At 47.6% G+C, this 16,168-nt stretch overlaps 1 protein-coding gene across 1 annotated transcript in view; it reads right to left on the bottom strand.

Annotated features, from left to right (window-relative positions):
* The window catches only part of PNKP (polynucleotide kinase 3'-phosphatase), a 46,114-nt gene that overhangs the window by 16,831 nt on the left and 13,115 nt on the right, over positions 1–16,168 (bottom strand). The window contains exons 6-9 of the mRNA XM_069742275.1: positions 15,619–15,676; positions 15,043–15,150; positions 13,732–13,803; positions 13,544–13,592 (exon numbers count right to left, since the gene is read on the bottom strand). Coding sequence (XP_069598376.1) covers positions 13,544–13,592; positions 13,732–13,803; positions 15,043–15,150; positions 15,619–15,676 — 287 coding nt within the window. The remainder of the gene's footprint in view (positions 1–13,543; positions 13,593–13,731; positions 13,804–15,042; positions 15,151–15,618; positions 15,677–16,168) is intronic.

The following is a 16,168-nucleotide window of genomic DNA, read 5'->3' on the forward strand; positions in this document are numbered from 1 at the left end:
GGTAGGACTCCTGAATAGCTGAACGAATCCATTTTGCTATTGTCGCCTTGGGAGCGGGAAACCCCTTCCTTGGCTCTTCCTGAAGCACAAACAGGGCATCCGACCTGCAGAAGGACGCCGTCCGCGAGACGTATCTCTTGAGAGCTCTCACTAAATCCAGTGTGTGGAGGGCCTTCTCGATGCGACGTACTGGTGCCGGACAGAGTGACGGTAAGACAATCTCCTGATTGAGATGAAAGAATGAGACAACCTTTGGCAAAAAGGACGGAGATGTTCTCAAAAACCACCTAATCCAGATGAAAATTCAGGAACGGAAGCTTGACAAGACAGAGCCCCCAGCTCTGAGACTCGTCTAATAACCTTCCTTGAAAGAAAAGACTGGGAAACCTCCTGTAGAGGTTCGAAAAGAGCTTCTTGTAAGACTCCGAGGACCAGATTAAGGTCCCATGGTTCCAACGATATTTTATAGGGCAGCACCACATGGGAGACTCCCTGAATGAACGTCTGATAAATGCGCATAGACGTAGGCTTTCTGGCGCTGATCATGGTAGAGATGACTTCCGGAGAGAAACCTGCCTGGGTTGGAACCCAGGACTCAACGGCCATGCCGTCAAACACAGGGCCTCGAAGTTCTGGTGGTAAATGGGGCCCTGTGAAAGGAGGTCTGCGCAATTCGGTAATTGCCAGGGAACATCGGCTACAAGTTGAACTAGTTCCGTGTACCACGCTCGGCGCGCCAATCTGGCGCAATCAGGATTACCGGTACTCCCTCCGCTCTGATCTTCCTGATGACTCTCAGCAGTAAGGGGAGCGAGGGAAATATGTACGGAAGCCGAAAATGATGCCACGGGAGTATGAGTGCATCTGCCCCGATTGCTGCTGGATCGTGGGACCGAGCTATGAAGTCGGGAACCTTGGAATTTAGCCGTGAGGCCATCAGATCCACGTCGGGAGAGCCCCAACGACAGCAGATCTGGTGGAAAATCTCCGGATGGAGAGACTACTCCCCGGAGTCGAGGCCTTGACGACTGAGGAAATCTGCCTCCCAACTGTCCACTCCGGGGATGTGAATCGCAGAAATCATTGAGTGGTTTTCCTTGGCCCAACGGAGAATGTAGCCTACCTCGTTCATGGCTGCCATGCTGCAGGTTCCCCCTTGTCGGTTGATGTATGCCACTGCTGATGTGAGCCATGTGCTCCCCCCCCACCCTATCATACTTACCGATCCTGCCGGGGTCCGTCCGTCTTCTCCCCGGGCGCCGCCATCTTCCAAAATGGCGGGCGCATGCGCAGTGCGCCCGCCGAATCGGCCGGCCGGCAGATTCGTTCCAAAGTGCATTTTGATCACTGAGATATAATCTATCTCAGTGATCAAAATAAAAAAAATAATAAATGACCCCCCCCCCCCTTTGTCACCCCCATAGGTAGGGACAATAAAAAAAAATAAACAATTTTTTTTTTCCACTAATGTTAGAATAGGGTTAGGGGGTAGGGTTAGGGTTAGGGGTAGGGTTAGGGCTAGGGTTAGGGCTAGGGATACGGCTAGGGTTAGGGGTAGGGTTAGGGTTAGGGTTTCGGTATGTGCACAAGTATTCTGGTCCTCTGCGGATTTTTCCGCTGCGGATTTGATAAATCCGCAGTGCTAAACCGCTGCGGAGTTATGGCGGATTTACCGCGTTTTTTCTGCGCATTTCACTGCAGTTTTACAACTGCGATTTTCTATTTGAGCAGTTGTAAAACCGCTGCGGAATCCGCACAAACAAGTGACATGCTGCGGAATGTAAACCGCTGCGTTTCCGTGCAGTTTTTCCGCAGCGTGTGTACAGCGATTTTTGTTTCCCATAGGTTTACATTGAACTGTAAACTCATGAGAAACTGCTGCGGATCCGCAGCATTTTCCGCAGCGTGTGCACATACCTTTAGAATAAAGGTACCGTCACACTTAGCGACGCTGCAGCGATACCGACAACGATCCGGATCGCTGCAGCGTCGCTGTTTGGTCGCTGGAGAGCTGTCACACAGACCGCTCTCCAGCGACCAACGATGCTGGTAACCAGGGTAAACATCGGGTAACTAAGCGCAGGGCCGCGCTTAGTAACCCGATGTTTACCCTGGTTACCATCCTAAAAGTAAAAAAAAACAAACACTACATACTTACCTACAGCCGTCTGTCCTCCAGCGCTGTGCTCTGCACTCCTCCTGTACTGGCTGTGTGAGCACAGCGGCCGGAAAGCAGAGCGGTGACGTCACCGCTCTGCTTTCCGGCTGACCGACGCTCACAGCCAGTACAGGAGGAGTGCAGAGCACAGCGCTGGAGGACAGACGGCTGTAGGTAAGTATGTAGTGTTTGTTTTTTTTTACTTTTAGGATGGTAACCAGGGTAAACATCGGGTTACTAAGCACGGCCCTGCGCTTAGTTATCCGATGTTTACCCTGGTTACCAGTGAAGACATCGCTGAATCGGTGTCACACACGCCGATTTAGTGATGTCTGCGGGGAGTCCAGCGACCAAATAAAGTTCTGGACTTTCTTCCCCGACCAGCGACAGCACAGCAGGGGCCTGATCGCTGCTGCCTGTCACACTGGACGATATCGCTAGCGAGGACGCTGCAACGTCACGGATCGCTAGCGATATCGTTCAGTGTGACGGTACCTTTAGGCTATGTGCACACGGTGCGGATTTGGCTGCGGATCCGCAGTGGATTGGCCGCTGCGGATTCGCAGCAGTGTTCCATCAGGTGTACAGTACCATGTAAACATATGGAAACCAAATCCGCTGTGCCCATGGTGCGGAAAATACCGCGCGGGAACGCTGCGTTGTATTTTCCGCAGCATGTCAATTCTTTGTGCGGATTCCGCAGCGTTTTATACCTGTTCCTCAATAGGAATCCGCAGGTGAAATCCGCACAAAAAACACTGGAAATCCGCGGAAAATCCGCAGGTAAAACGCAGCGCCTTTTACCCGCGGATTTTTCAAAAATGCTGAAAAATCTCACACGAATCCGCAACGTGGGCACATAGCCTTAGGGTTAGGGTTGGAATTAGGGTTGTGGTTAGGGGTGTGTTGTGGTTAGGGTTGTGATTAGGGTTATGGCTACAGTTGGGATTAGGGTTAGGGGTGTGTTGGGGTTAGGGTTAGGGCTGTGATTAGGGTTATGGCTACAGTTGGGATTAGGGTTAGGGATGTGTTGGGGTTAGGGTTAGGGCTGTGATTAGGGTTATGGCTACAGTTGGAATTAGGGTTGTGGTTAGGGTTAGGGGTGTGTTGGGGTTAGGGTTGTGGTTAGGGGTGTGTTGGGGTTAGGGTTGTGATTAGGGTTATGGCTACAGTTGGGATTAGGGTTATGGCTACAGTTGGGATTAGGGTTAGGGGTGTGTTGGGGTTAGTGTTGGAGGTAGAATTGAGGGGTTACCACTATTTAGGCACATCAGGGGTCTCCAAACGCAACATGGCGCCACCATTGATTCCAGACAATCTCGTATTCAAAAAGTCAAATGGTGCTCCCTCAATTCCGAGCCCTGACGTGTGCCCAAACAGTGGTTTACCCCCACATATGGGGTACCAGCATACTCAGGATAAACTGCGCAACAATTACTGGGGTCCAATTTCTCCTGTTACCCTTGTGAAAATAAAAAAATGCTTGCGAAAACATCATTTTTGAGGAAAGAAAAATGATTTATTATTTTCACAGCTCTACGTTGTAAACGTCTGTGAAGCACTTGGGGGTTCAAAGTGCTCACCACATATCTAGATAAGTTCCTTGGGGGGTCTAGTTTCTAAAATGGGGTCACTTGTGGGGGGTTTCTACTGTTTAGGCACACCAGGGGCTCTGCAAACGCAACGTGACGCCCGCAGACCATTCCATCAAAGTCTGCATTTCAAAAGTCACTACTTCCCTTCTGAGCCCCGACGTGTGCCCAAACAGTGGTTTACCCCCACATATGGGGTATCAGCGTACTCAGGAGAAACTGAACAACAACTATTGGGGTCCAATTTCTCCTGTTACCCTTGGGAAAATTAAAAAATTCTGGGCTAAATAATTATTTTTGAGGAAAGAAAACGTATTTATTATTTTCACAGCTCTGCATTATAAACTTCTGTGAAGCACTTGGGGGTTCAAAGTGCTCACCACACATCTAGATAAGTTCCTTTCGGGGTCTAGTTTCCAAAATGGGGTCACTTGTGGGGGGTTTATACTGTTAAGCCACATCAGGGGCTCTGCAAACGCAACGTGACGCCCACAGAGCATTCCATCAAAGTCTGCATTTCAAAACGTCACTACTTCACTTCCGAGCCCCGGCATGTGCCCAAACAGTGGTTTACCCCCACATATGGGGTATCAGCGTACTCAGGACAAACTGGACAACAACATTTGGGGTCCAATTTCTCCTATTACCCTTGGCAAAATAGGAAATTCCAGGCTAAAAAATCATTTTTGAGGAAAGAAAAATTATTTTTTATTTTCATGGCTCTGCGTTATAAACTTCTGTGAAGCACCTGGGGGTTTAAAGTGCTCACTAGGCATCTAAATAAGTTCCTTGGGGGGTCTAGTTTCCAAAATGGGGGTCACTTGTGGGGGAGCGCCAATGTTTAGGCACACAGGAGCTTTCCAAACGCGACATGGTGTCCGCTAACGATGGAGATAATTTTTCATTCAAAAAGTCAAATGGCGCTCCTTCCCTTCCGAGCCTTGCCGTGTGCCCAAACAGTGGTTTACCCCCACATATGAGGTATCAGTGTACTCAGGAGAAATTGCCCAACAAATTTTAGGATCCATTTTATCCTGTTGCCCATGTGAAAATGAAAAAATTGAGGCTAAAAGAATTTTTTTGTGAAAAAAAAAGTACTTTTTCATTTTTACGGATCAATTTGTGAAGCACCAGGGGGTTCAAAGTGCTCACTATGCATCTAGATAAGTTCCCTGGGGCGTCTAGTTTCCAAAATGGGGTCACTTGTGGGGGAGCTCCAATTTTTAGGCACACGGGGGCTCTCCAAACGTGACATGGTGTCCGCTAAAGAGTGGAGCCAATTTTTGATTCAAAAAGTCAAATGGCGCTCCTTCCCTTCCAAGCCCTGCCGTGCGCCCAAACAGAGGTTTACCTCCACATATGAGGTATCAGCGTACTCAGGACAAATTGGACAACAACTTACGTGGTTCAGTTTCTCCTTTTACCATTGGGAAAATAAAAAAATTGTTACTGAAAGATCATTTTTGTGACTAAAAAGTTAAATGTTCATTTTTTCCTTCCATGTTGCTTCTGCTGCTGTGAAGCACCTGAAGGGTTAATAAACTTCTTGAATGTGGTTTTGAGTACCTTGAGGGGTGCAGTTTTTAGAATGGTGTCACTTTTGGGTATTTTCAGCCATATAGACCCCTCAAACTGACTTCAAATGTGAGGTGGTCCCTAAAAAAATGGTTTTGTAAATTTCGTTGTAAAAATGAGAAATCGCTGGTCAAATTTTAACCCTTATAACTTCCTAGCAAAAAAAAAATTTTGTTTCCAAAATTGTGCTGATGTAAAGTAAACATGTGGGAAATGTTATTTATTAACTATTTTGTGTCACATAACTCTCTGGTTTAACAGAATAAAAATTCAAAATGTGAAAATTGCGAAATTTTCAAAATTTTCGCCAAATTTCCGTTTTTATCACAAATAAACGCATAATTTATTGACCTAAATTTACCACTAACATGAAGCCCAATATGTCACGAAAAAACAATCTCAGAACCGCTAGGATCCGTTGAAGCGTTCCTGAGTTATTACCTCATAAAGGGACACTGGTCAGAATTGCAAAAAACGGCCAGGTCATTAACCCCTTCAAGACCCAGCCTATTTTGACCTTAAAGACCTTGCCGTTTTTTGCAATTCTGACCAGTGTCCCTTTATGAGGTAATAACTCAGGAACGCTTCAACGGATCCTAGCGGTTCTGAGATTGTTTTTTCGTGACATATTGGGCTTCATGTTAGTGGTAAATTTAGGTCAATAAATTCTGCATTTATTTGTGATAAACACGGAAATTTGGCGAAAATTTTGAAAATTTCGCAATTTTCACATTTTGAATTTTTATTCTGTTAAACCAGAGAGATATGTGACACAAAATAGTTAATAAATAACATTTCCCACATGTTTACTTTACATCAGCACAATTTTGGAAACAAAATTTTTTTTTGTTAGGAAGTTATAAGGGTTAAAATTCGACCAGCGATTTGTCATTTTTACAACGAAATTTACAAAACCATTTTTTTAGGGACCACCTCACATTTGAAGTCAGTTTGAGGGGTCTATATGGCTGAAAATACCCAAAAGTGACACCATTCTAAAAACTGCACCCCTCAAGGTACTCAAAACCACATTCCAGAAGTTTATTAACCCTTCAGGTGCTTCACAGAAGCAGAAGCAACATGGAAGGAAAAAATGAACATTTAACTTTTTAGTCACAAAAATTATCTTTTAGCAACAATTTTTTTATTTTCCCAAAGGTAAAAGGAGAAACTGAACCACGAAAGTTGTTGTCCAATTTGTCCTGAGTACGCTGATACCTCATATGTGGGGGTAAACCACTGTTTTGGCGCACGGCAGGGCTTGGAAGGGAAGGAGCGCCATTTGACTTTTTGAATCAAAAATTGGCTCCACTCTTTAGCGGACACCATGTCACGTTTGGAGAGCCCCCGTGTGCCTAAAAATTGGAGCTCCCCCACAAGTGACCCCATTTTGGAAACTAGACGCCCCAAGGAACTTATCTAAATGCATAGTGAGCACTTTGAACCCCCAGGTGCTTCACAAATTGATCCGTAAAAATGAAAAAGTACTTTTTTTTCGCAAAAAAATTCTTTTAGCCTCAATTTTTTCATTTTCACATGGGCAACAGGATAAAATGGATCCTAAAATGTGTTGGGCAATTTCTCCTGAGTACACCAATACCTCACATGTGGAGGTAAACCACTGTTTGGGCACATGGTAAGGCTCGGAAGGGAAGGAGCGCCATTTGACTTTTTGAATGAAAAATTATTTCCATCGTTAGCGGACACCATGTCGCGTTTGGATAGCTCCTGTGTGCCTAAACATTGGCGCTCCCCCACAAGTGACCCCATTTTGGAAACTAGACCCCCCAAGGAACTAATTTGGATGCCTAGTGAGCACTTTAAACCCTCAGGTGCTTCACAAATTGATCTGTAAAAATGAAAAAGTAATTTTTTTTCACAAAAAAATTCTTTTCGCCTCAATTTTTTCATTTTCACATGGGCAGTAGGATAAAATGGATCATAAAATTTGTTGGGCAATTTCTCCCGAGTACGCCGATACCTCATATGTGGGGGTAAACCACTGTTTGGGCACTCGGCAGGGCTCGGAAGAGAAGGCGCGCCATTTGACTTTTTGAATGGAAAATTAGCTCCAATTGTTAGCGGACACCATGTCGCGTTTGGAGAGCCCCTGTGTGCCTAAACATTGGAGCTCCCCCACAAGTGACCCCATTTTGGAAACTAGACCCCCCAAGGAACTTATCTAGATGCATATTGAGCACTTTAAACCCCCAGGTGCTTCACAGAAGTTTATAACGCAGAGCCATGAAAATAAAAAATAATTTTTCTTTCCTCAAAAATGATTTTTTAGCCTGGAATTTCCTATTTTGCCAAGGATAATAGGAGAAATTGGACCCCAAATATTGTTGTCCAGTTTGTCCTGAGTACGCTGATACCCCATATGTGGGGGTAAACCACTGTTTGGGCGCACGGCAGGGCTCGGAAGGGATGGCACGCCATTTGGCTTTTTAAATGGAAAATTAGCTCCAATCATTAGCGGACACCATGTCACGTTTGGAGAGCCCCTGTGTGCCTAAACATTGGAGATCCCCCAGAAATGACACCATTTTAGAAACTAGACCCCCAAAGGAACTAATCTAGATGTGTGGTGAGCACTTTGAACCCCCAAGTGCTTCATAGAAGTTTATAATGCAGAGCCGTGAAAATAATAAATACGTTTTCTTTCCTCAAAAATAATTATTTAGCCCAGAATTTTTTAATTTTCCCAAGGGTAACAGGAGAAATTTGACCCCAATATTTGTTGTCCAGTTTCTCCTGAGTACGGTGATACCCCATATGTGGGGGTAAATCACTGTTTGGGCACATGCCGGGGCTCGGAATTGAAGTAGTGACGTTTTGAAATGCAGACTTTGATGGAATGCTCTGCGGGCGTCACGTTGCGTTTGCAGAGCCCCTGATGTGCCTAAACAGTAGAAACCCCCCACAAGTGACCCCATTTTGGAAACTAGACCCTGAAAGGAACTTATCTAGATGTGTGGTGAGCACTTTGAACCCCCAAGTGCTTCATAGAAGTTTATAATGCAGAGCCGTGAAAATAATAAATACGTTTTCTTTCCTCAAAAATAATTATTTAGCCCAGAATTTTTTATTTTCCCAAGGGTTACAGGAGAAATTGGACCCCAAAAGTTGTTGTCCAGTTTCTCCTGAGTACGCTGATACCCCATATGTGGGGGTAAACCACTGTTTGGGCACACGTCGGGGCTCAGAAGGGAAGTAGTGACTTTTGAAATGCAGACTTTGATGGAATGGTCTGCGGGTGTCACGTTGCGTTTGCAGAGCCCCTGGTGTGCCTAAACAGTAGAAACCCCCACAAGTGACCCCATTTTAGAAACTAGACCCCCCAAGGAACTTATCTAGATATGTGGTGAGCACTTTGAACCCCCAAGTGCTTCACAGACGTTTACAACGCAGAGCCGTGAAAATAAAAAATCATTTTTCTTTCCTCAAAAATTATGTTTTAGCAAGCATTTTTTTAGATTCACAAGGGTAACAGGAGAAATTGGACCCCAGTAATTGTTGCGCAGTTTATCCTGAGTATGCTGGTACCCCATATGTGGGGGTAAACCACTGTTTGGGCACACGTCAGGGCTCGGAAGTGAGGGAGCACCATTTGACTTTTTGAATACGAGATTGGCTGGAATCAATGGTGGCGCCATGTTGCGTTTGGAGACCCCTGATGTGCCTAAATAGTGGTAACCCCTCAATTCTAACTCCAACACACCCCTAACCCTTATCCCAACTGTAGCCATAACCCTAATCACAACCCTAACCCCAACACACCCCTAACCACAACACTAACCCCAACACACCCCTAACCCTAACCACAACCCTAATTCCAACCCTAACCCTAAGGCTATGTGCCCACGTTGCGGATTCGTGTGAGATATTTCCGCACCATTTTTGAAAAATCTGCGGGTAAAAGGCACTGTGTTTTACCTGCGGATTTTCCGCGGATTTCCAGTGTTTTTTGTGCGGATTTCACCTGCGGATTCCTATTGAGGAACAGGTGTAAAACGCTGCGGAATCCGCACAAAGAATTGACATGCTGCGGAAAATACAATGCAGCGTTTCCGCGCGGTATTTTCCGCACCATGGGCACAGCGGATTTGGTTTTTCATATGTTTACATGGTACTGTAAACCTGATGGAACACTGCTGCGAATCCGCAGCCAAATCCGCACCGTGTGCACATGGCCTAATTCTAAAGGTATGTGCACACGCTGCGGAAAACGCTGCGGATCCGCAGCAGTTTCCCATGAGTTTACAGTTCAATGTAAACCTACGGGAAACAAAAATCGCTGTACACATGCTGCGGAAAAACTGCACGGAAACGCAGCGGTTTACATTCCGCAGCATGTCACTTCTTTCTGCGGATTCCGCAGCGGTTTTACAACTGCTCCAATAGAAAATCGCAATTGTAAAACCGCAGTGAAATGCGCAGAAAAAAACGCGGTAAATCCGCCATAAATCCGCAGCGGTTTAGCACTGCGGATTTATCAAATCCGCAGCGGAAAAATCCGCAGAGGACCAGAATACGTGTGCACATTCCTAACCCTAACCCTAGCCCTAACCCTACCCCTACCCCTAACCCTACCCCTAACCCTAGCCCTACCCCTACCCCTACCCCTAACCCTACCCCTATTCTAACATTAGTGGAAAAAAAAAAATTTCTTTATTTTTTTTATTGTCCCTACCTATGGGGGTGACAAAGGGGGGGGGGTCATTTATTATTTTTTTTATTTTGATCACTGAGATAGATTATATCTCAGTGATCAAAATGCACTTTGGAACGAATCTGCCGGCCGGCCGATTCGGCGGGCGCACTGCGCATGCGCCCGCCATTTTGGAAGATGGCGGCGCCCGGGAGAAGACGGACGGGACCACGGCTGGATCGGTAAGTATGATAGGGTGGGGGGGGACCACGGGGGGGGGGGGGATCGGAGCACGGGGGGGGGGGGGATCGGAGCACGGGGGGGGGGGAATCGGAGCGCGGGAGGCGTGGAACGGAGCGCGGGGGGCGTGGAACGGAGCACGGGGGGGCTGGAATGGAGCACGGGGGGGTGGAACGGAGCACGGGGGGGGTGGATCGGAGTGCAGGGGGGGTGATTGGAGCACGGGGGGGTGATTGGAGCACGGGGGGAGCGGACACGAGCACGGGGGGGAGCGGAGCACAGGACGGAGGGGAGCCGGAGCAGTGTACCGGCCAGATCGGGGGGGTGGGGGGGCGATCGGAGGGGTGGGGTGGGGGCACACTAGTATTTCCAGCCATGGCCGATGATATTTCAGCATCGGCCATGGCTGGATTGTAATATTTCACCCGTTATAATGGGTGAAATATTACAAATCGCTCTGATTGGCAGTTTCACTTTCAACAGCCAATCAGAGCGATCGTAGCCACGAGGGGGTGAAGCCACCCCCCCTGGGCTAAACTACCACTCCCCCTGTCCCTGCAGATCGGGTGAAATGGGAGTTAACCCTTTCACCCGATCTGCAGGGACGCGATCTTTCCATGACGCCGCATAGGCGTCATGGGTCGGAATGGCACCGACTTTCATGACGCCTACGTGGCGTCATGGGTCGGGAAGGGGTTAAGGTCAAAATAGGCTGGGTCATGAAGGGGTTAAGGGTGTCCCCCGGATACCACAGGGAGTCATTGTGTGGAAGATCTGCCCGTTCTGGAGCCTCTGGATCCCGACTGCCTAGGCCTGCCCCTCCATCAAGAGAAAGGTGTATAAGAGTCCTGGTAACCTCTGTCTGCACGTTGTGCTTGGCCAGAACAGGGAGATGTGGAAGTAGAGGATCAGTTTTAGTTGTAGCGAAAGAAAAAAAAAAAAAAAAAAAAAAAAAAAAAAAAATCGGGACCGAGCCTGTGGTTGTGTAAGAAATTAACTTTTCCCTCCAGTGGCGTTGGAAAGCAATTGGTCGAGCTTTTTGCCAAAAAAGGCGACCACTCTGATATGGTAGAGAAGTCACTTTTTGGAAGCAGAATCCGCACGCCAGTCCCTGAGCCATAAGGACCTCCTTGAGAAGCACAGTTAGCGGCATCCAGGGACGCGGTTACTACGAAATCTCCAACTCTGGCTATCTGAGTAGCGAGGTCTGCTATCTCGGGGGGAAAGATTGGTATCCAGCACTGCTGAAGACAAGACCTCAGCCCAGTGGGTCATAGCCTTAGCCACCCATGTAGCGGCAAAAGATTGGAAAAGTGCGGCTACTGAGGCTTCAAAGGCTGAACGCGCTATAGTGTCGATCTGACGATCGTTTGGGTTTTTTACTAGGCGCCCTCCGAGGAGGATAAAACAGATTTAGTAGCCAGTGATAGTGACACCTTACGAGCGGTACATGCCTCAAAAAAAAAAACAAAAAAAAACAGTGTGGGTTTTCCCAGACTTTTAGAGGCTTTGATTGAGGCATAGCATAACCTTGAGGAGTTTTGATGCTCTAGGGGAGGTCCGCAGTGTGATGCCACGGGAGTTATGCACAGGAATCGCTAGTCCCGAAGGCGGTGATTGAAAAGGCTGGAGCAGCGCTGCAGCATCAGCCCTGTGGGTGTACCAAGATGGCCGCCGAGATCAGGAAGTGAGAGTGCCTCTCAGGGAACGAGAAGCGCCAGAAAGAGTGGACGGTGGTAACTGTCGGCGGGCGTGGACAAAACTCTGGCCTGTATGAAGGGGAAAAGCCGGGGGCTAAATTTTAAACCTGCGGTTGCGGCCTGCAGCGCCGCGACCGCTATTAGCGCCATTCTTAAGCCACACTCCCTGAATGAATTGCCGCACTGCAGAACACCCACGGACACAGGCTTAAGGTGCGGACCTCCCATACCCCGGGGACCAGGACCCCACAGCGCCTCGGCCCCGCAGGTGTACTCACGGTAGATGCGGTGGGCCAGTGCTCAATCCACCGTCGCCATAGTCAGGGAGGGGGTGGAGAGCTTCTGCCGCCTTGCGTCATCCGCTATATCAGTGGTAGAGGCAGAGGGGGGCTGCACGGACGCCATACATATTCATGTCCGGCTATGCACCTGGCTCCAGGAGAGGTAGATGAAGGACTACTCCATGTGGTCACCTGCTATGGAGGGGGGAGATTGGAACGCAAAGGAACCGTCGCCCGTAAGGTGAGCTCAGGGCTGGCATCCAACGGTGCAGGAAAGAGTACGGGAGGGTCGCTCCACGTACTTGCCTGTTGATGGTTCGGGGGAGATCGGAACCTAGAAAGGATCTGTCGCCCCCATTCACTCCGTTAAAGAAAAAAATAGAATAAAAAGTAAAAAATGTAAATAAAAACGGTGGGGTCTGAAAGCAGACCCAAGTGCCTCCTACAGACACCAAGCAAGAACTGGTTCACTGAGAGCCAGCAGGAGGGTGTATACTGCAGGGGAGGAGCCGAGAGCCAGCAGGGGGGTGTATACTGCAGGGGAGGAGCCGAGAGCCAGCAGGAGGGTGTATACTGCAGGGGAGGAGCTGAGAGCCAGCAGGAGGGTGTATACTGCAGGGGAGGAGCTGAGAGCCAGCAGGAGGGTGTATACTGCAGGGGAGGAGCTGAGAGCCAGCAGGAGGGTGTATACTGCAGGGGAGGAGCTGAGAGCCAGCAGGAGGGTGTATACTGCAGGGGAGGAGCCGAGAGCCAGCAGGAGGGTGTATACTGCAGGGGAGGAGCCGAGAGCCAGCAGGAGGGTGTATACTGCAGGGGAGGAGCTGAGAGCCAGCAGGAGGGTGTATACTGCAGGGGAGGAGCTGAGAGCCAGCAGGAGGGTGTATACTGCAGGGGAGGAGCCGAGAGCCAGCAGGAGGGTGTATACTGCAGGGGAGGAGCTGAGAGCCAGCAGGAGGGTGTATACTGCAGGGGAGGAGCCGAGAGCCAGCAGGAGGGTGTATACTGCAGGGGAGGAGCTGAGAGCCAGCAGGAGGGTGTATACTGCAGGGGAGGAGCTGAGAGCCAGCAGGAGGGTGTATACTGCAGGGGAGGAGCTGAGAGCCAGCAGGAGGGTGTATACTGCAGGGGAGGAGCTGAGAGCCAGCAGGAGGTGTATACTGCAGGGGAGGAGATATTCTTTCTGTGTTACTTAGTGTCCTCCTAGTCCATGGTCCATGGTCCTGTGTCCCCCAATGAGGCGTAGGAGAAAAAGTCCTCTCTTTCCTCCACCCTTGCTTCTATATAACTTTAGTGAATAAATGTTTGAGAACTTGTCGATACTTGAGTAAAATAGCACCGATCATTACCTCCGACGTAGATACAATCTTCTTTCTTAACTTTAATGCCATCATTAGCCTATCAGAAAGAAGAAGAAAAAAAAAAAAAAAAACGAACCGACATTAAAAAACACTCAAGGTTTTTTTTTTTTTTTTTTTTTTTTTTTAACACAATCTCCCCCCATGGACTGGATATAAACCACATAGACCTGTCTTACCTTTTCACAGAGGAAATCCCACATTCCTGTAGCAGGTTTGCGGTAGATGCCCATACCGGTGGCCACAAAAATCTGCAATGAAATACATTACAAGAACCTTTATAATTAGCAAGGAGGGTTAAACAAGAACCTAAAGGGAATCTTTCAGCAGGTTTTTGGTACCTAGTCTGAGAGCGGAATGAAGGGACAGAGACTCGGATTCCAGCGATATGTCACTTACTGGGCCGTTTTCTGCAGTTTTCATAAATTCAGCAGCAGATTATCACTAAAAGACTAGTAAACCTGCTGCCAGGTAGTCCAGCCCCGCCCCCTACCACTGATTGGCAGTTTATGTACAGTGTGCACAGAAAGCAGCCAATCAGCGGTGCGGGCGGGGTTATACATGGCTCAGCATTCAGAGTACAGCTAGATCTGCAGCAGATAAAACAGGGATTTTGTTAAAACTGCAACAAGCGGCCAAGTAAGTGACACATCGCTGGAATCAGGGTCTCTACCCCTTCAATATGCTGCTCTACACAGCAGAGCGTGTAATTACCTGCAGACCTGAGCTGTTTGTAGACAGATGAGTGATGTGTAACTAAATGCTGCTCTGTTGATGCATATGGCAAAAGATTGTCCTTGTCGTCTGCGGGCAGAGGCACGCCATCCTAGAAGAAAAACCTGCTGTTCCTGGATCTAGTAGATTTCCCTGCATGGGTGCCAGGAAGGAGTTGGCTTAAAAGATCTTCTTTTCTTGAGAGGCAGGTGGCCTACTAGGCAGGTTGCAGAGAGTTGAATTGGTGCGTCCTGTGTTTTTTTTGTGGACGGACGCTTCGGGTTTGACTTTTAGGAAGCAAAGTGCTTTTGGCACCGATAGTTCCATAAATAATTTGTTCCAATTTACTCCCAAAATAGTGAAGAGATTTTTTGGAGGTTACGTCCATTTTCCAAACTTTAAGCCAAAGGACTCTATAAACGGCGACAATATTGCTTGAGATCTGAGCTGCCTCAAATGAGGCAGAACAAGGACAGTTATCCAGATGAGCGATCTGGTGTCTCAATGCATCATGTCTCCTCATCAAAACGGACTGGAACAAACTAAATGTTTTGTCCCTGTGCACAAGCTTATTAGGGTACACGGATATTATACAGAGAAGGCTTCTATAGACTTCCCCTGTATTCGCCAGAGCAGCTCTTCTTCTTGAGGTCCGATCTGTTCTCTACGTCATGGCTCAAGTCAACACTTGCTGTCCAACTTCCCCAGCTAATCCTCGGAGGACCAGAACTAGCCAAAGTGGACAATCCCTTTAAAGCGGACGAGTCTATACTAACCTGAACGGGTATTCCCAACTCATCCAATATGGCTTCCGCTTTGGCTTTGAAAACTTCAGGCCTCAGTTTGCCACGGCTAATTCCCATCTGATTTGTGATGAAGATGATCTGACCGAAGACAAAACAAAATGATAAATCATCTATTTTTATTATTATTCTTCACCACGTTCACCTCCCCCCCCCCCCAATACAGGTATTAACTAGTGATGAGAGAGTGTGCTAGGATAAGGTGTTATCTGAGCATGCTCAGGTGCTGACCGAAGGTCTTCAGTGTGCTCAAAAAAACATGTTAGAGTCCCCGTACGTCTCGTGGCTGTTCGACAGCTGCAATACATGCAGAGATTGCCTAACAAACAGGAAATCCCTGCAAATGTTGCGCCTGTCAAACAGCGGCCGGGACTCAAACACATTATTCGAGCACACCGAAGACACTCGGGTAGCACTCGAGCATGCTCAGATAACACCTTATCCGTGCACGTTCGCTCATCACAGGTATCAAACGCCTTTCTGCGTGAAATCAGCAGCGTAAACTGCGATTTACCCACCACTCAGCATAAGACTTACAGCTTAACTCACCTTATATCCATCTGACAAAAGAGCTTTCAACTTTTTGGGAATTTCGGGATATAAAATTCTGCAGGAGAGAGAAAAAAAAAAGGAATTTTTAGGCAAGAAAAGCATAATTTATTTGGCAATATAAATGTGTATAAAGCGCACTGAGGAGTTTAAACTGATCTGAATAATTCACTTTATTATAGAATATATTCCTGAAAGTATACAAAATAATATCAAATACAAAAAGGAATAAAAAAAACAGGGACATGAACGCTATGTTCCTACATTATACAGAAGACTTCCGAGAATTTAAAGGGTTATTCCCAAATATCCCCTACCTATAGGACGGGGGTAACTTGCTGATCGCTGGGATTTCCACTGATCTCTAAATTGGGGCTTTGCAGGAATAGAGGGGGCACATGCTTGGCCTCCACTCCATTCACTGTCTAAGGGACTGCCAGAAAATATGAGAGGGCTGTTCTCCACATTATGCTTATTAGACCACCCCTCCCTTCAGAGTGCAGTCACACTGGCTTCTTGGTGGTATTACATGTCAGCCATTAAAATAAAT

This window comes from Ranitomeya imitator, chromosome 10, assembly GCF_032444005.1.
Source record: "Ranitomeya imitator isolate aRanImi1 chromosome 10, aRanImi1.pri, whole genome shotgun sequence".
Taxonomy (NCBI): Eukaryota; Metazoa; Chordata; class Amphibia; order Anura; family Dendrobatidae; genus Ranitomeya; species Ranitomeya imitator.